At 39.2% G+C, this 20,113-nt stretch overlaps 1 protein-coding gene across 8 annotated transcripts in view; it reads left to right on the top strand.

Annotated features, from left to right (window-relative positions):
- Positions 1-19,224, top strand: part of cflar (CASP8 and FADD like apoptosis regulator) — a 28,675-nt gene extending 9,451 nt beyond the window's left edge. For 7 of the 8 annotated variants that reach the window (XM_004917781.3, XM_012971051.3, XM_012971049.3 and 4 more), the window contains 8 exons: positions 4,621-4,726; positions 5,516-5,651; positions 7,816-7,886; positions 8,693-8,723; positions 8,807-8,844; positions 11,817-11,898; positions 13,190-13,685; positions 15,860-19,224. In XM_004917781.3, the coding sequence (XP_004917838.1) occupies positions 4,621-4,726; positions 5,516-5,651; positions 7,816-7,886; positions 8,693-8,723; positions 8,807-8,844; positions 11,817-11,898; positions 13,190-13,685; positions 15,860-15,983 (1,084 nt within the window). In that variant the 3' untranslated portion in view covers positions 15,984-19,224. The remainder of the gene's footprint in view (positions 1-4,620; positions 4,727-5,515; positions 5,652-7,815; positions 7,887-8,692; positions 8,724-8,806; positions 8,845-11,816; positions 11,899-13,189; positions 13,686-15,859) is intronic. The other variant, XM_002936517.5, reaches the window with a different exon arrangement.
- Positions 19,225-20,113: the final 889 nt, after the last annotated feature.

Raw genomic sequence — 20,113 nt, 5'->3', positions numbered from 1 at the left:
CCCTGGCATCAAACCAATAAAATTCAATAGGTGAAATATGATTGGCTGTTGGTGGCTCCGCCCACTTTTTCAAAACTAAAACTTCAGTTCCCTATTGACCAACTGTGAAAAGTTTGGGGACCCTGGGTTTAATACTGTGAGAATGGCAGCAGGTTGAATTTCCCATTGAAAGTCAATAGGTAAAATCTGATTGGCTGTTGTTGGTTTCAGTGTTTCAGTTGGGGTGACCCCATGAATATGTTATTCAGGTTTGGGTGGTGTAGCTTTAAAACTGTAAGTGTGGCAACAGTTTAAAAATTTTCCCTGTCAAAGTCAATGGGAAAATTGGGGTGTTCGGAGCGGCTCCCCAAAAAGACAGGGGGGGCGGGATCCCTTAGAAAAGCACAAGCAACCTGCTCCGCTATATGGTGAAGAAGTGTGGAGAATGTGGGTGTTGTACCCCTAAAACTGTAGGAGGAGTAGCGTTTAGAAAATGGGGGGGCGCTAAGAAGAAGAAAAAGCTGAAGTCGAAAAATAGTCTGTGGGTTTTTCAACCCAACATAATTATATAGTTTCATGACAGCCCCTGTAGCTAAAGATGGGACCGTACCATTTTATTGGAGAGGGGTGTTGGACCGTACCATTTTGTTGGGGGGGGTGGTCGGACCGTACCATTCTATTAGAGGGGGGGTGGTCGGACCGTACCATTTTATTAGAGGGGGTTGGTCGGACCGTACCATTTTATTAGAGGGGGGGGGGTGGTCGGACCGTACCATTTTGTTGGAGGGGGGGGGGGTCGGACCGTACCATTTTGTTGGAGGGGGGGGGTCGGACCGTACCATTTTGTTGGGGGGGTGGTCGGACCGTACCATTTTATTGGAGGGGAGGTCGGACCGTACCATTCTATTAGAGGGGGTTGGTCGGACTGTACCATTTTATTAGAGGGGGTTGGTCGGACCGTACCATTTATTTGTAGGGGGGGGGGGGGTCGGACCGTACCATTTATTTGTAGGGGGGGGTCGGACCGTACCATTTATTTGGAGGGGGGGTCGGACCGTACCATTTATTTGGAGGGGGGGGTCGGACCGTACCATTTTGTTGGAGGGGGGGGTCAGACCGTACCATTTTGTTGGAGGGGGGGGGTCGGACCGTACCATTTTATTGGAGGGGGGGGTCGGACCGTACCATTTTATTGGAGGGGGGGGGGGTCGGACCGTACCATTTTATTAGAGGGGGGGTCGGACCGTACCATTTTATTAGAGGGGGTTGGTCGGACCGTACCATTTTATTAGAGGGGGTGGTCGGACCGTACCATTTTGTTGGAGGGGGGGGGGGTCGGACCGTACCATTTTGTTGGAGGGGGGGTCGGACCGTACCATTTTGTTGGAGGGGGGGTCGGACCGTACCATTTTGTTGGAGGGGGGGGGTCGGACCGTACCATTTTGTTGGAGGGGGGGTCGGACCGTACCATTTATTTGGAGGGGGGGGTCGGACCGTACCATTTATTTGGAGGGGGGGGTCGGACCGTACCATTTATTTGGAGGGGGGGGTCGGACCGTACCATTTATTTGGAGGGGGGGTCGGACCGTACCATTTATTTGGAGGGGGGTCGGACCGTACCATTTTGTTGGAGGGGGGGGGGGTCGGACCGTACCATTTTGTTGGAGGGGGGGTCGGACCGTACCATTTTGTTGGAGAGGGGGGTCGGACCGTACCATTTTGTTGGAGTGGGGGGTCGGACCGTACCATTTTGTTGGAGTGGGGGGTCGGACCGTACCATTTTGTTGGAGGGGGTGGTCGGACCGTACCATTTACGTTGAAGGGGGATTGGGCCGTACCATTTTATTGGAGGGGGGTTAAGCCATACCATTTTGTTGGAAGGGGGGTTGCACCGTACCATTTTGTTGGATGGGAGGTTGGACCGTACCATTTTATTGGAGGAGGGGTTGGGCTGTGCCATTTTGTTGGAGGGGGGTTAGGCCATACCATTTTGTTGAAGGGGGTGTCGGACTGTACCATTGTGTTGGTGGGGGAGTTCGGACCATACCATTTTGTTGGGGGGGTTGTTTGGACCGTACGATCTTGTTGGAGAGCGGGGACTGGGCCATACCATTTTGTTGGAGGTGGGGTCAGACTGTACCATTTTGTTGAAGGGGGGTTGGGCCGTACCGTTTTTTGGATGGAGAGGGGGTCGGAGCGTACCATTTTGTTGGTGGGGAGGGGGAGGTTTGACCGTAAAATTTTGTTTGGGGGGGTCGGACAGTACCACTTTAGAGGGATGCGGGGGATGATAATGATACAGTTTCTTGACCCCCTGTAACTAAAGATTGGAACAATAGCAGTTCACTGTTATTCACTTTCCCCTCCAAACTCACCCTGGCATCAAACCAATAAAATTCTATAGGTGAAATATGATTGGCTGTTGGTGGCTCTGCCCACTTTTCAAAACTAAAACTGCAGTCCCCTAGTGACCAACTGTGAAAAGTTTGGGGACCCTGGGGTTAATACAGTGAGAATGGCAGCAGGTTAAATATCCCTATTGAAAGTCAATAGGTAAAATCTAATTGGCTGTTGTTGTGTTGTTGGCTCCACCCACTTTTTCTAAACTTGAAATGCAGTTACCTTGTGCCTAACCCTGCAAAGTTTTGGGACCCCGGCGTTATACTGTGAGAATAGCAGCAGGCTGGATTTTCGCCAAGTCAATAGGTACAATCTGATTGGCTGTTCACAGCTCCGCCCACTTTTGGGCATCCAACAATCATCTTATTTTCATTCGGGCTGACCCCATGACTATGTGATTCAAGTTTGGGGAGTGTAGCCTCAAAGCTGTAAGATTGGCAGCAGTTTCAATTTCCCCATAAAAGTCAATGGGTGAAATTTGATTGGCTGTTGTTGGCCCCTCCCACTTTAGGGTCATCCATCAAATGTGGCTGTTTCATTCGGGGTGACCCCATTATTATGTTATTCAAGTGTAGCTTCAAAGCTGTAAGTGTGGCAACAGTTTGAAAATCTTCCCTGTCAAAGTCAATGGGAAAATTGGGGTGTTCGGAGCGGCGCCACAAAAAGACGGAGGGCGGGATCGCTTAGAAAAGCACAAGCAACCTGCTCCGCTATAGGGTGAAGATGTGTGGCGAGTTTGGGTGTTGTACCCATAAAACTGTAGGAGGAGTAGCGTTTAGAAAATGGGGGGCGCTAAGAAGAAGAAGCGGAAGAATAAGCCAAAGTCGAAGAACAGTATGTTGAGGTTTTCAACCCAACACAATTAATCCTTATTGGTGGCAGAACAATCCTATTGGATTTAAATACTGTTAAAATTCTTTTTTTGTAGACTAAAGGTGCAGAAAACCAAATTATGGAAAGACCCTTTATCTGGAAAATCTGAGGACCCAAGCATTCTGGATAACAGGTCCCATACCTGTACCATTGCCTAAAATGATGGCTCCACATTTTCTACAATGATAGGTGCCAAGTGGTGTATTGCCCATCAGGGTATTTTCTACACATTCCTTTTTCACTTTGTTCTTTACTTGACCTTTTAGTCCAGTTAGTTATTGACCTGTTGGTGTTTACTTCCCTCTCTTGTTTCTGTATAACTAAAGTAGGAATTTAGGTAAATTATTATTCGCTTTAATTTGTAAAAAACACTTCCTGTTAACTTGTAAACCTGGTTTATTTAAGGGGTACTAAACTCTGCTGCACTGCACTTGCTCAACCAAACGTTAATTATTTAATCCAAGAACAATTTAACAATAAAGCATTTCCAAAACTTTCCCCCAAATCTTCAGTCCCAGCGGCTGCATTAAAATGCAAACAATCCTCCAATGAGAATCCCAGCTGATATGTGTAAATCTTGCTCCCTGTTCTTTGCTTCTGCAATTGGAGTTGGAAGCAATAAGAACAGTTTCCAGGCACGGAACAAGTCTGTCCTGTATTCACATGTCTGATCAGAGTGTCATATAATAAAAAAAGGAAAATGACATAATTATCTCCTATATGTAAGATAACAAGAAATCTTTTGACAGAGAACCCAGTGCAGCGTTTCTGTGAGTGCTTATGGCTGTATTTACATAGACCTTTCTGATAAAGCTTACTTAGTTTTTATCTTTCTTTCTCCTTTAAATACTACAATCTAAAACTAACATTTAGACTAAAATTGTGGGATAAAGCCCTAAAAATAACAAATCGGAGGATGATCTGAAAATGAAATCGTTGGCAGACACCAATCATACGAAAGGGACTTCCATTGTAGGTCCCCCAAAGATATTGCCCAATACACAATACATGCACAGATTTTATCCTTATCCAACAGAAATTTTCTAAATTGGCCAATCAACTAAACAACCGATCGCCATGGTACGAAAATTATTGGGATGATAATTCCGACTAGGTTTTGTTCGATTTTATCAGTACGTCTATGGCCAGCTTTATAGCTATGGTTGGGTACAACTCTATAGAGATTATGTGCCAGTAAATATTTAATGCTTTTTCTTGAATTCTAAATCTAAGCTCTTCTGGGGTACTAATTGTATTTAATTGTTCCTCCTGAAGTGCATTATGCGGGAGCTATTAGAATACAGATAATAAAATAGAAGACCTTTTATTTACAGCCCAAATTGTGATAGTCTATTTTTTTCTTTAAAGGAGTCTTCTGGTAGGAATAAGCGAACAACTGGAAGAATCAGATTTGGAGTCCCTTATATTTTTATTGAAGGATCACATGAGGAGTGGAGGAAAGCTGAAGAACAAGGCATGTATTTTATATTGTAATTTAAATTTGGAGTCTCATTTTGCTGTGTTTCTAAAATGTATGAGCAAGATATTTTCTGAACTTCTCGTGACATGAATACTTTGAATACCTGTTGATTTTTGTGGGAGTTCGTTATATGAGCTGGTGCACTCTCCCATCATGGAATTGTTACTCAGAAAAGTTGGCTACAGAGTTATGATCACCTGATCCACAAGTGCAGTCATGTATCCAACTATTGCTGTTAAAACCACCTTGGGAACTTAAGCCACTCCTATATCCTGCCAAATGTCATTGCCCTCAATTGGGGGTGTTTCAGGGCTCCTGGTTACCCTGAGGTAGCCTTTACTCTGCCCTTGCCGCCATGTTTACCTTCAGGAACCTCAGCACAGGTCTCATTGCTAGTGCAAAGACTTAAACACTGTTCACTGCATGAAAATAACACTCTTGATGAAACGTATGCTGAATAAGGGTCTGTGTGTGTGTATGCTGTTTGCAGATTTAAATGTAACTGAGGAAAAATTGCCACAAGGTGAAAGCTGCTATTTGCTTTAGGAACATGTGATGGTGCTGGCAAGCGGAGGGGATATATGCAGTACAAATGATGCGATTTGGGTGGGGGGAGATGTGCCCAACTGATATACATTGTAGGCAAATGTAGGCTTTACATGTGTTTTAAGCTTAAACTTTACTATGTTCTCCAGAAATGTTTGTTTATTTTTTTAAGCAAATTTTCATTTTTTCCAGTTAGGGAAGTGAGAATGAAAGCTCTTTATGTTTTTGTTCCTTTAGACATTCCTAACTCTGGCAACAGAACTAGAGAAGATGAACTTGATTCATCCAGGAAAGTTGGATTTGTTGGAACAGTCTCTCCAAAATATACATAGGATTGATCTAAAAAATAAAATAATAAAATTTAAACAAACAGGTAATAATTGTGATTTGTTTCTTAAGCAAATGAATATCTGAAATGATAAATGGTATTGCATTCCTGCTGTAGAAACTGCCTATTTCACATAGGGAATTCTTGCCTATTACTATTGCTTAGTAGGTTTTGGCTTCTTATAGAGCAGGGGTCCCCAACCTTTTACCTTTGAGTCACAATCAAATGTAAAAAGACTTGGGGAGCAACAAAAGCATGGCTATTGTGTTGATGTGGCTATTTGGTAGCCCCTATTTGGACTGGCAGCCTACAGGAGGCTCTGTTTGGCAGTACACCTGGTTTTTATGCAACCAAAACTTTTCTCCAAAATTCAAAAATAAGCATCTGCTTTAAAGGAAAGGCTACCAAAGAGTTAATCTCAAGCTGCAGGCTCACCTTCAGTTGTCTCAATAGTGCCTTTAAGTCTGCCCATATTGCGATCGTTCAGATGATCAGAAGCTAAACAAGAAAAAAAAATGCCGAGCTGTGTAAAGAGGATTCCCATAATGCATCGCTCCTGCACCGACACTAGGACCAGGGCTGTAGGCGGCGCATGCGCATGTCTCTCTTCAGTGAGCGTGCACAAACAGGCGCGCTCCCCTTCCAACATGTTTGACTATATGGCTCGGGGGTGGGTGGGGGAGGGAATGTTGCGTGTATTGCGCTGAAGAAAAGGAAGTGGGCATACCACTTCCAAGATGGCGGCGCCATTTACTACAGCTAGCTGAAACTTTGAAATAAGCTTTACTAAGTTATTCTTGCTATAAGAGAGCCAAAAGTATAGCGTTTTTCATTAACAATAGTAGCACTATTGAATGGTATAATTTATAGATTTTGCCTTTCCTTCTCCTTTAAGACCACTGGGAGCAACATCCAAGGGGTTGGAGAGCAACATGTTGCTCACGAACCACTGGTTGGGGATAGCATAGCAGTTTGCATAGCAGTATTAAATCAGTTTGTCTGCTAAGGGTCAAACCCATTACGCTGTGTCTGCATATAGCTTCATGTGGCTTTGCTTCTTTTCTACTTTTCCTGCATCAGCACACTAAACTAAACTGTAGTTACACATATCCATTATAAATGTTCATGATAAATTCACGTGGTTGTGCTTGGAAGCATTTTATTGGGAAATGTTTTGTGTATGTAATTGAAGCATTGGCAAACAGGTTTTCTTTTAATTGTGAGTCTCTATTATGGGTTCTTTGTACCACTTAAGGCCTAAAAAAATGGTAATTTAAAATATGAAAAAATTTAAATCAATAAGGATAAACTGCACATTTTTTTAGAATGTGATGGTCATGAAACCTAGCGCCTATTCCTTAAAGGATCAGTCACACCTTAAGGTGAAAATATTTTATTTACATTTAATGCTTTGTTAATAAATGTTGAAACAGAGCTGTATATATTGGTAATTGCCTGGGGTAGCAATTAAGGGGAAAAGATGCAGCTAATAATGGCAGCCGAGCTTCGGGTGGGGGGGGGGGGGGGCAGGTGAACCAGTTATGTTTATGATCGGTGCATGTGCAGTGTAGGTTTCCTGGCAGTGATCCCCTAACCGGAGCATGAACGATGGAAGCCATGACCAATTTGGTACTGGATTAAAATGTGATTAAGGGGGTTTAAAATGTGAATGATGGGGTTCAGTTCCTCTTTTAATGGTGAAAAAAAAAATAAGTTATTAGCTTTTTATACCATACAATACTTTCTTTAGATGCCAAACAACAGGACCAACATAATCTATTCATTCACATTTCACACAGTTTAAAAACATTTGAATTGTATTTAAATATATAAAATTTCAATATGGATGTACCACATATTGCAGTAGAATGGCGAAGAATGGACTGTTTTAACTAGAGCAGGGGAATGCATGAAGAAACACTTGTGTAAGAACCCTTACAATCTTTATTTCACTTGACTAAAATTTAAGCAAGCAATACAATGAGTTGGTGTAGAAAACCGATCAAATGCAGAGCTGTATAGAAAGATGTATTATAAGCAGAAACGGGTAGATGATGATTCCACTTTAAAGAACACTGATGAGATCTAATTTTGATTTCTGCATTGTTACAAATCAATGTTACAAGGTGCCTTGCATGAATAACTTGAAATATTGATATATTTTGTAACAATGGTAGCCATAATACAAGTCTTTATTTTTATTTTTTAGCACTTCCTGATCGCTACAACAATGTATTTGGGGTGCCCCCCTCTAATCAGAGAGTGATTAATGTTCCTCCGGTAAGTTTTGCAACAAAACCAATGCTTGGAATAGAGAAACAAATGAAACCTTTAAACCCTTTTTTTATTAAGTATGTGTATTTAGAATATTTACAGTACCTTTCATTAATAATAATACAGGTATGGGATCTGTTGTCCAGAATGCTCGGGACCTGGGGTTTTCCGGATTAGCGATCTTTCCATAATTTGGATCTCCATAACTTAAATCTGCTAAAAATCATTTAAATATTGAATAAACCCAATAGGCTTGTTTTGCCTCCAATAAAGATTAATTATATCTTAGTTGGGATCAAGTACAAGGTTTTATTATTACAGAGAAAAAGTAAATTATTTTTAAAAGTTAGAATTATTTGCTTATAATTTAGTCTATGGGAGATGGCCTTTCCGTAATTCGGAACTTTCTGGATAACTGGTTTCCGGATAAGGGATCCCATACCTGTAATAATTTCACTGGATTTAATACTTAATAAACAGCATTTTTAAAAAAAGTATTCCTGTTTTAAGAAATTGTATGCCACATTAGAAAACACTTTTTGCATTTCAGTTTCTTGAAATAAAGGGCATATAAAACTTGATATAAGATTGGTTAAAGGACTGCATTACTGAACACTGTGTGTGTGTATCCTGTAAAATGTCATCAGTTATATTTGGTGCCTAGTGATGTCATTTCTGTCACATGAGTTTTGTATTATAATAGCTTACCCTCTGTTGTAAAATATGAGGACTTTAAAAGGCAGTTAGGAGTTCCATTGGCTTACAGCACACACATACAAGAAATAATTTCTTTTTTTTTTTTTCATTTACAGATACCAGGAGAGGCAATAAATTTCCATAAAGGTAACATTTTCATGCTTATGATGTAGTGTACTGTGATGGACTCATAGCTTCATCGCAACTAATGCTGTTATTATCTCAAGCAGATTCAGTACCGGTTCAAGAAACTGGAGAATTTGACCAGGTAAAATAAAAATACCTATGCTTTTGAAATTCTGTTTTTATTAATTCATGTGAAAGCATAAACTTTTCAGTTTTGTATGTATACAATGCCACAGTCATGTGAAAAATAAATGACTCCTCCTTGATTCACCCAATTATTAAATATTTGTCCCAATAAATAAGTAAGCATTAAATTATTACTGTATTTCTTTATGGAAACATGGCTAGAATTAAATGCACACATTTCCAATTTGAAAACCACACAGTTACATATACAAATATGCTTGGGACCTAGGATTTTCAGAATAAGGGGCCTCTCCGTAATTTGGTTCACCATACCTTACATCTACTAAAAAATCATGTAAACATGAAGTAAATGCAATAGGATTGTGTTGCCTCCAATAAGGATTAATTATATCTTAGGTTGAAGTACAAGGTACTGTTTCATTGTTACAGAGAATAAGGAAATAATTTTTAAATGTTATAAACTATTTGATTAAAATGGAGTCTATAGGAGATGGCCTTCCTGTTATTTAGAGCTTTCTGGTTAATGTTTCTGGATAAGAGATTCCATACATACTTGTACTTAAAACAACCTTCCAGTAGATATAGTGGGGACAGATATATTTATTAAAGGAATGTATGCATGCAAAGGATAGATGTAAAGAAATATTAGAGATGTTAGGAAACACATCCTGCCTTTCTTACCTATAAAAAAGCCAGTATGTACATAAGCATAGATGGGAATGTAATATTTGTGACAAGTCTTGTGAAAGTGTGAATATTCTGTGTCAGCCTGTTGATTTTCATTGTAAATATTATTCATCTTATTTCTGGTTTTTCCCTCCCACTAAAAAATCAGCATGATTCACTCAGTGGGAGCTGAGAGATGTGTAACAAGTTTTTGATTTCTTACAATAGTTTAACTCGCGGATTATGCTGATCACTTATATTCTACCATTTATAGTGTAACATGTTTGCATTTTAACCAATTAGTGAATTACTAGATACATTTTCTTTTGAACCCAATTTCATAGGATCATGTAATTGCCTCTAAAAAAATCTATACAGAGCAACTGTATAGCATGGGGCTCAATTTTCATCCCTGTGGGTGGTGAACTGGGAAGAGCTGCTTTGGTGATTGTTTTGGCTAAACCTCTTCTGTGTGTTGTTGTACATGTATGTACTGTTAGGAGCTTGAATATTGTGCCATTATACTAATGGCAGATTTGTATAAATTGCAGGGGAATAAAAATGAGACAGATTTACAAACTAATAATAACAGGCAGTAACTTTTATACTTAGATGTACTTACCAGCTGTGTTTTTGTGGTTCCTTTGCTGGGTGTAACAGTGTATAAAGCACAGTGCATATGATTCAAAGTTGTTCCTGTTTATAAACTTAAGTGCTGAAATAGTCATGTTTTTTACCCTCAGTGCACAATTTTCTCTGCAGCATTCTGGTGTAATAGTGAAAGGCTTGCATAAATGCACCAATAAAGTAAAATGGCTTCCATGTTGGCAGTGAACATGACACATGTACATTTGTGAATATTTTCAACGTATGTTTAGTTTTTCAGCCATTTTAGTGCTTTGAACTTGAGTTCATAAATAAGCCAATTCCAATCACTAAATCATTTATTTAATTATCAACCCAGATGCTCTCCAAGCTGCATAGTTTATGGTATGGTCTATTCCATACAAAATGAATCTCCTTTGCGTAAAAACTACATATTGTGCATGGCCATACAAAACATTAGTGGCTCGTAGCTTAGGCATTAATTAAGTGGCCTGGGAAGCACCCAGTCACCCATGGACTTGATGACTCATTGCCATATGGGAGACTGCTTTTTTTTTTTGTTTTTTTTTGTTTTCCTCTAAAATGTATCCAGTTACACATTGCAATTTTAGAGAGATACCAACATTTTTTTTACATGCATCATAACATTTATTATTTGCCTGATGCTTTTACCTATCTGATCCCCTGAGTTACTCCATGAGGGGGCTGCCATATTTGTGTAGCAGGAGGCTGTTAGCATTAATAGCAATAACGGACAGGCTGAGATGGGACAGTCAGGTTGGCAAAACAGTCAGGTTTAGGAACTTCAAGAACCAGTTACTTACAAAAGCATTCCTATTGGCAAAAAAAACGTTTTTTGGTGTCAGTATCACTTTAAGAACAGCTGCAAATATTTTTTAGAGATGTGATTCAGACTTTATATGTTGTAGCTCAACGCTAGCTGTAGCTTTTGGCATTGTTGGAATTTACAGAGGGCGAGGTCATTAATCACATTACCTAATGTCAGAGTTCTGGGAAATTCCAGCTTGCAGTTTTGTTTCCTCTTATTTTATTTCTTCAGTGACATAAAGGATTACATTCATCTCGGTGTATAAAGAGCCTTTCATGCTGTTGTACATTTATAATGATTTACTTTTTTATCTATCTATAGATGTTTCTGGTGAATTTACTATTCATTCTCATTTGGCCTGATTTGGTTAGATGATTTTGTTTTTTTTTGTATTTCTTCAGTACGTTGATATCTGCAAATATATTTGGATTTATTCAGGTCAGATGATCTGAGGGTATTCACTTTTTTATTAGCATGCATTCTTTGTATAAACCGCCACATACAGAATCATTTTTCATGGGTTACCAACTTAGGCGCCACCAGTAAATTTAGTTTTTACATTTTCAAAGACAAAGGGCGGAAAAGTCAAATAATAAAAGTGGGCTGCAAAATAGGACAGAGAGGGTGATGGGTGTAACCCACTAGTCAAATAGTGAGTGAAAGAAAGAAAATTTTGAATTTTTTTATTTTATACTAGTAATTTCACCCTCTGACACAAAGATTGACAGCCACAAATGCTGCCTGTTTGATTATTAACCATCATAAAATGAACAGCTCCTTTTTTAAATACCCTGATTTTTATTTTCTCTGCTGTACTCTATATGAATAAAGTTCTTCAATAAAAAAAATTTAAATCTTGCCTTTAGCAGAGAGAAGAAGAGCGCTATGTGGTAAGGAAAGAAACAATGGGGTTCTGCCTTATTATTGACTGTGTTGGAAATGATGCAAGTAAGTAGAACTAATGCTGAATAAAAGTAAAAATAAAACTAATATAGATCAGAAATATCTGTGTTCGTTGTAGATTGCTTGTCTCTTATATATTCAATGGCAGAAACTATGTAGCACACTTACTTTATTAACCACAGTTTGCCAGTTCTCACCAAACCTTGGGCGATGTCTCCATGCAATTAGATGTATAAAGAAGCACAAAATAGATACAGTAACTACAAGGTCCTACTGCTTTATTGCAGAAGGATATCAAAAGCTTCAGCTTTAGGGATGATGTTGCACTGTCAGGTGGCAGAACCAGAACTAATGGCAGGCAGAAGAGGCAACTGCCTAGGGTGCAATGATTGTGTTTGCAAGGCAGGTAACTCTCTTGCCTACCCCTAGTCCACACTCCTGTGTCATTGCCGCTGCTGCTTGTCAGAGGGGAGGAGGCTGCGGAGGCAAGGTGGCCCACCAGATTGCCTAGTGCACCCGGTTGGCTTGGCACGCCCGTCAGGTGCACAGTAGATAAGTACATTTATCTCAACTGAAAAAGGGATATGAAAAGTGCATATAATGCTTAAAAACACAAATCCTTCATAATGTGTGGAGACTGCTCAATGTGCAACACCTTTGCTGAATCTTAACTTAATTGTTTCATTATAATAAAATACCGTATAAAATTATTTGTGTGAGTAAAGTGCATTTAATGCATAGTAATCTTCAAACCGCTCTTCTTTATATTCGGTTAATGAAGTGGATGAAAAATATGATAAAAGGTTTGTATGAAATGTAAAACATCTAAGGTGGTAAGAACAAAGGTGTTGATTTATTAACTCTCCACGTAAAATTGGTTTCTGGACCATACCTGTACTGGCATATACCTTTACCAGTACAGGTATAGGACCTGTTATCCAGAATGCTCAGGACCTGGATAAGAAATTTCCATAATTTGGATCTTCATACCTTAAATCTACTGAAAAATCATTTAAACGTTATTTAAACCCTACAGTTTTTTTAGCCTCCAATAAGAATTAATTATATCTTAGTTAAGATAGTACAAGGTATTATGTTGAGTCTTTTGTAACATTCATTTTTAATTTTGGAGTACATTCCATTTCCTACACACCATAATGTAATATCAGGGTTAATTGAGCAACGCTGTTATTAGGCTCCTTGTTTGTTACATTTTTGTGAGAACCAGAATGTTAAAAATTAATATAAAGCGCTATATAGATAAATGATGATCATTTGGTTCTTTAAATGTAATTTACAGCGGTTCAGGTACTAAGTATTTCTTATTTCTCCACAGGTTTACTAGAGAACACATTCAAAAGTCTGCATTTCACAGTCATGATTCATAGGTACTGCATCATAGAACAACTTGAAAGCATTTTAAAAGATGTGGCAAATATGGAGCAGCACATAAACCATGACATATTTGTGTGCATCATAATCAGCCGCGGGAATGACGATTCAATTTTTTGCACAGACTCCAGCTCGCCAGGATTCTCACTTGACAGAATTAAGTACTTTTTTACTGGAAAGTCATGTCCGCGTTTGGTGGGAAAGCCTAAGCTGTTCTTTATTCAAAACTATATTGCCCAGGGGGATAAAGATCTGGACAACATGTTGGAAGCAGATGGGCCTACAACAGTCTGTGCTAACAGGCCACCTAATATACCAGTTGAAGCAGACATTTTTTGGAGCCATTGTAAGGTTGAAGAAATATATCTGCAGCAATCTCCAAGCTTGCCCTCTTTGTATTTTAGATTCTTGTCACAGTTACTGAATGATGTGGAAAAACGGTAAGGATACAGAAATTTATTGATCTTCGTTGCATTAATCTAGTGTGTTCATTTACATTACTGTGTGCATTTTAGGATTAAAAGCTAATGGTACATCTCATAAAATTGTCCCCACTGAAAGTGAAATAATGTTGGTAATTTGTTGGCTGATCTTTTTTGCCAAATTTACATATCAATATATCAGTAACCTGATTTCTGATCAGTCCTTTTGGGATTGAACTCTTTAATCAGAGAAACAATCCCAAGAAGAAATAATTCTATTTTTTTTTTAAATACAATTTTATTTGAAACATAAATTATATGAAAATGGCGGAAAAACCTTTCTGACTTCGATCCTTCTGTGCATGATTTTTGAAGCGTCCCATAGAACTCAATGGCACTCTGCAGCTCCAACCTGGCCCAAGGAAAGTCACGATACTGAAGCTTGAATGAATCTGAAACTTTTGTGCTCGGCGCAACAAATACGATTATGTCGTATAAATTGTTGCACATTTTGTCACAAAGTATGAAAAAGTTGCGCAAATGTATGAAAATATCGCAGAAAATATGCAAAAGTTGTGAACTTTAGAAAAAATGCAAATTTTTTGTATTCGGATCTGTTGTACGGCCCCTAAGTGTGAGAATCTTCTTTCTATTTGTCATAATAGGCAATAAGGGGGTATATGCTATAGCTGACCATTCCTCTTTGGACTGTATCAAATTAAAGCAATACCTAGTTTTTAGCTTTAGGCTGCAGTCTATTGATGTTCCAGATTGGGATTTATTTCTGCTGTGAAAACAGCCAGCTCAGATTAGTGTTTAGCTTTCGGCTAGTGCCACATGGGGTCAACCCCTCCTACACTCACAAACAGTTTTGTGCCGAATTCTGCTTAGTGTGGCTTCACCTGGAGCCTTTGTATCTGCCCGCATTCAGCCACACTATTAGATTTTTCTACCCTAAAGCTAGTGCCACACGTGGCTGTTCCAAGGCCTGTCTATAAACGCAGACCTAGAAACAGCTGACACATTTGGCTCTGCTTACTTCTCTGTCTGCACATTACATTGGTCTGAGTGCAGACACAGCGGAATGTGTGTCTTGAAATGTTATTTATATTTTAAGGAAGCAATTATGTGATGATATGTCCCTGTGATCATGCTCTTTGGTTCTCAGTAGTTGACTCATGCTAATACAACCTTTATAGACTAGGTTAAATAGGAATGTTTTGGTTTTTTTTAGTTCTTTTAAAAGCTGTCTACCGCAAGCACCAAGGGCAACAGCAAAAGCCGGTGGCCATATGCGCCAAGGGCCACGGCAAAAACTAGAGGCCACATGCGCCGAGGGCCGTAGGTGTTGTTACACTACAGCTGTGTACAAACCTAAGCCCAACAGAAAGGAATTAAAAGTTCCAGGGTGCAATCTATATTTTACAGTAATACACAGCATAAATAGTAACATTGCCTGTTCAGTGAAGAATAAAAAAGGAAGGAGGTTAAAAAACCTCCAGCTAGTTCCGAAAACACCTGGTGGAATTATGAGCACACATCTCTGTGTCTGCACAGAGAACTGAGAGGCTCACCACTTCAGGTACCAAACACCATATAAAAAAACGAAAAGGAAAACATGCACCTCACTGGATAGTATGGACCTGCCAGCCAGAAAAAAAAAACTCCAGTCAGTATCCTAGAGGAAGGCTGGTTGTTAGGTACAGACTTAATGAAAAAGGATAAGGTACATTTCTGCTACAGCAGTGCAACCCCCAGCCAGTGCTGGAAGCACTTGGTGTAATAAAGGGCATAGCTACACACTGTATATGTACAGAGGGCTCAGAATCACTAACTTTAAATATCAAACAGCAAAAGCAAAGAGCCGCAGAGGAGTACATGCTCTTGTACCAGATGGCTGTGAGTAGTTGATTGGGTAAAAAGTCCAGCAAGAACCCTGACAACTTTCAGCTAAAGCTAATGCCGCACGTAGCTTAATAATTCCCCTACTCATTTCTGCATCCGACAGCATTAAATACACTTGGGTGCAGGCACATGTAGCCGACATCCGCCTAAAAACATGAGACTTTGCTTCTTCCCTCTCTTGTTACAGATTATTACTTTTTTTTCAATCATAATTAGTTTCCCTTTAACAGGAGGAATTGCTGGTATTTTTGTTTGGCACTAACAATTTTAATTTTATTTTTTCTCAGGAAGCAAAAACATTTGTTGGATATCCACACTGAACTTAACAGAATTGTCAGAGATAAGAAAGAAGAATGTATCATATACCAGCAACATACACTCACAAAAAAGTTGTTTTTTTGTCCATGTTAGGTTTCAACTAAAAATTTGTACTTTTTTGTGTACATGTCATTTTTGCATATGATTTTCACTGTCCTTGATTTTACTGTCCCATTATAACTGGGAGTTGTTGGGGCAGAACTGGGGCATGGTCTTATTTGTGCCTTATACTATAATTCTGTTGTTGGTAGGTATGCAAACACCAAGCTAATTTTTCCTACAAACCATAAATTCGAGATTAATCCAGGAATAACTAAGCTGATATTTAATTTACTACATTTGATTCTTAAGGAATCTTTGTTAGTCCTAAAATTATGGGCACTGTGTATAACAATGAGTTGTGAAGGAGACTATTTGAATATTTGTATTTTTTGTTATGAATATATATTTATTTAATCTATTTATTACCTATTTAACAAGTTCATGAAAAGGTGATGCTCTTTCTTGTTATTTACACAGCAGCCTCTGATGAAGAATTTAAATACACTGAGACTGATTGCTCAAGTGCAGTATAAATAAAATAGTAAAACTTTGCCCCATTGTGTTGGTTGCCCTAAGGCCTCATTTGCAAAACTGAACACCACATGCAAATTAACACAAAAAATACAGTCAACCATATTTTTGCATTTTATACACTGTGTTTGGCTGTGTCCAAATAGCCCCCAGCCTTGTGTGTTATCCAGAGAAGGATCCAAGAGAGGCAGGGAGCGGGATGTACGTAGGCACCCCCACACCACTCCATAACATGCACATCATTTGAATGTGCAAGGTGGGCAGTCACAGGAGGCACAACCTGCATTGAGGTCCCTGTCCTTACCAACTGGTGTAAGGCAGGCAGTAATGACAGGGCTGAGCTGTGCCTCCTGATGCTGCTGGATTTCTGATCCAGTCCTCCATGCAGGAAGCAACAACCATAAGGGTGCAAGTGTTCTGCAAGTGAGAACTAAGGGGCTTTTGCACTTGGGCCCCTGGGGTTTGTAAATAACCCTTTTGTGCCTAGTCATACTGAGATTGTGGAGTTGATGAGATTTTGCATTTACATTTTAGGTAGGATTGGAAACAACTGTAAAATAAATTAAAAAGGAATACATTAGAGAGGGTTAATATTGATTGTTGGCGTCTGAAATTGTAATTCATTGTGAGTAATCTATGTGTAATGTGAGCACATTAAACAACTATTCTGCCTATTTCAGTAGTTACTACTATACTTTCAGATATTAAAGTGATACTGACATGAAAAATTATGTTGACCATTTTTTGCTGATTAGGTCTGCTCTAAGTCATAAAAAGTAATTGTTAACTGAAATTCCTAAACTTGACTGGCCCCTTTCAAATTGTCAGTTATAGCTTTTAATGCTAATGGACTACTGATGCACAAATATGGCAGCCCCCTCATAGAGGAACATGGGAGATCTAATAGGTAATGTAAAAGCATCAGGACATACTTTGCATTCTATTTATAATTTTGCCATATAAAACAATGTTATTACATATTTTTTTAAAAAGTTTAATTGTAGGTGTCAGTATCTCTTTAAATCAATAGTCCATGTCACTTTATATTTATACTTTAAAAATGTATATATTTTTTTATTAACACATATTTATAAAACACATATTCTGCAGAATTGTATATTAAAATAATCTGTATTGTTGTTTGTATATAATATATTTGGTTTAATGTGTTTGTGAGTATGTGGTACATGAAGAAATACACTAATAGTAGTATGAATTTAATGCTGGTGACTGTGGTGCTGATAAAATGCATTGATTGTTTTAGTTTAATGCCTGGTAGTTGCAGCTAAAACGTATATTTATTTATTTCTAAATGCAGTGTCTTGCTTAAGGTGAAGAATTGTACCATTTTAAGTGGATAATGCCTAACAAATAAAGATATGGATTCTATAAAAATCTATGCTAGTAGGGCTCCAAAACATTCTAAATGTTTGACACCAAGCCATTGTTTAATTATTTGCCCCTTTCTGCCTCTTTTACACTTTTAATGGGGGTTAGTGACCCTGACAGCCATAAATCTAATGCTCTGTGAGGCTTCAGTTTTATTATTATTTCTATTTCTTATTATTTACTTTTATTCAGGCCAACTTCTTTAAATATTCCTGTGTTTTATTGAAAGCATTGCCTCGTTGCTTGGGTAAAATTACAACCTAGCAACCAGATAGCTGCTAAATTCCATTCTATAGAGCAGCTGAACGAAAAGTGGAAATTAAAAAAAAAAAAAATGAAGACCATTTGCATGTTGTCTCAGAATGTTGCTGTCTGCGTTACAGTAATAGCTATTGAAAGATAAATTAAATTACTGTGGGAATGGTTTTCCAATCTACTTACCTAACCTTGAGTTGACAGGATCTGTATCATGTAAGAGAAGGCATAGCGAGCAGTGAGATCTCTCAATGTTTATGTTTAAACAGATGCTAAAGAACCTGCTCTGCAACAGCATCCCCACACCATTAATCTGACCTGCTATTGTAAGGACTGGGTACAAATCCACGACAGCAGGCCCGGACTGGCAATCTATGGATTTTAGTGGTTGCTGTAAGTCACTATTCCTTGGGTCTGTGGGGGGCTTCAAATGCCAGAACCTATTTTAAATCCCAGTCAAGACCTGCAAGACAATGCAACTAGCACAGTCTTAAAATGTTACGTGATATCTGTCCCAAGAGCAGTGTTTTCATTGCTTCCCCACATGTTTATGCAGCATCCATTGAGAGCAGAGAGGAAGCAGGGACATCCACAGAGCACACGGAGATATTCTTACCACCCTCTAGACTCATGGTAAATGAGACATATTTAAGTTGGTGATTTTCATCTGGAGAATATGGCAAGAGGAGTATCCAGTCTGTAGTTTCTGTGCTGGCTTTGTGCATGTTTGTACTGACAGGGTTTGCCGAGCAGCAGTGAGCATTCTTTTGTATTTCTCCCCTTATGTCAAAAGTTAGTAAATAAATCACTTATATTTCTGAAAAATCTTGTATAACTTATAAACTATATGGATTGGATAGGGAATTCAGTGCTCCGTGCAGAGAGCATCTTCAGGAGAAGCAGCTCATGCCTGTCCTTACTGCCTGCCCATATTGACTCTAATGCATGGCACACTACACTCATATAGAAGTCTTCAAGTGAATGACCTCTTTTATTTTCCTATATAATGTATATAACAAACCCTTACTAGAAATTATGGGAATATATATATGATGGTATCAGCTGTAAACATATTTTGCTATATAAACAAATAAAAATGAATACATTATGCTTCTAATTCTTTCTTGTTCATCTATTAATGAACCTACAGGTGTATGTAGCAGCTTCCCCCAGCTACTGAAGTACACTGTGCCCTTCTGTGCTGGAATGTGCAGCAGCATTTTACATTTGTGTGTGGAAATATCTGGTGCATTAGGCCAATTCACTGCATGGTGGGTGAGCTTTGACCCCTGCACTCTTTGCAACACTTTTGCACATCACCACATAGTGTTTCTTAAATTAACATAACAGACAACTTTTCCACTGATTCACAGGTCTTCCTGCCATCCATGAGGCAAGGCTATAACAATGCCTTAGATGGCACTGCCCTTTAGGTTACCAGGGATGGCAAAAATCCGCTGCTGGTAAATTGGGGGGGGGGGGGGGGGGGGGTTGCTGCTTGAGGATGGATACTCACTATAGAAAATTGTGGTTTAAAGGAGAAGGAAAGGCTAATAAAGAGTTAATCTCAAGCTGCAGGCATACCTTCAGTTCTCTCAATAGTGCCCTTAAGTCTCCCCATACTTCACTCGTTCAGAAGATCAGAAGCCAAACAGGAAAAAAAAATGCTGAGCAGTGTAGAGAAGATTCCCATAATGCATTGCTCCTTCAAGACTTGGCGACTTGTTACTGCAGGCGGTGCATGCACACACAGCAGGAGCGTCCGGTTGCTATGGCGACGCAGTGTTGGAGAACTCTGTGACAAGCGGGGGGGGGGGGCAGGTGCTGTGAGCGGCGGAGGGTTTGTGGCAGGAGCGGGGGCTGCCTTGTGCTTTTCAGCCCATACAGACACGCTGGACAAGATGGCGGCGCCGTTCACTAAAACAAGTATGTAGGTTCTAGTAAGAGTGTATCTGTAAATCTTTCATTAGGCAAGCCAGGAATATAGATTTTTACACAGCAATAGT

This window comes from Xenopus tropicalis, chromosome 9 (assembly GCF_000004195.4).
Source record: "Xenopus tropicalis strain Nigerian chromosome 9, UCB_Xtro_10.0, whole genome shotgun sequence".
NCBI lineage: Eukaryota > Metazoa > Chordata > Amphibia > Anura > Pipidae > Xenopus > Xenopus tropicalis.
The sequence above is the reverse complement of the archived record's forward strand: the minus strand, read 5'-3'. Positions and strand labels throughout refer to the sequence as shown.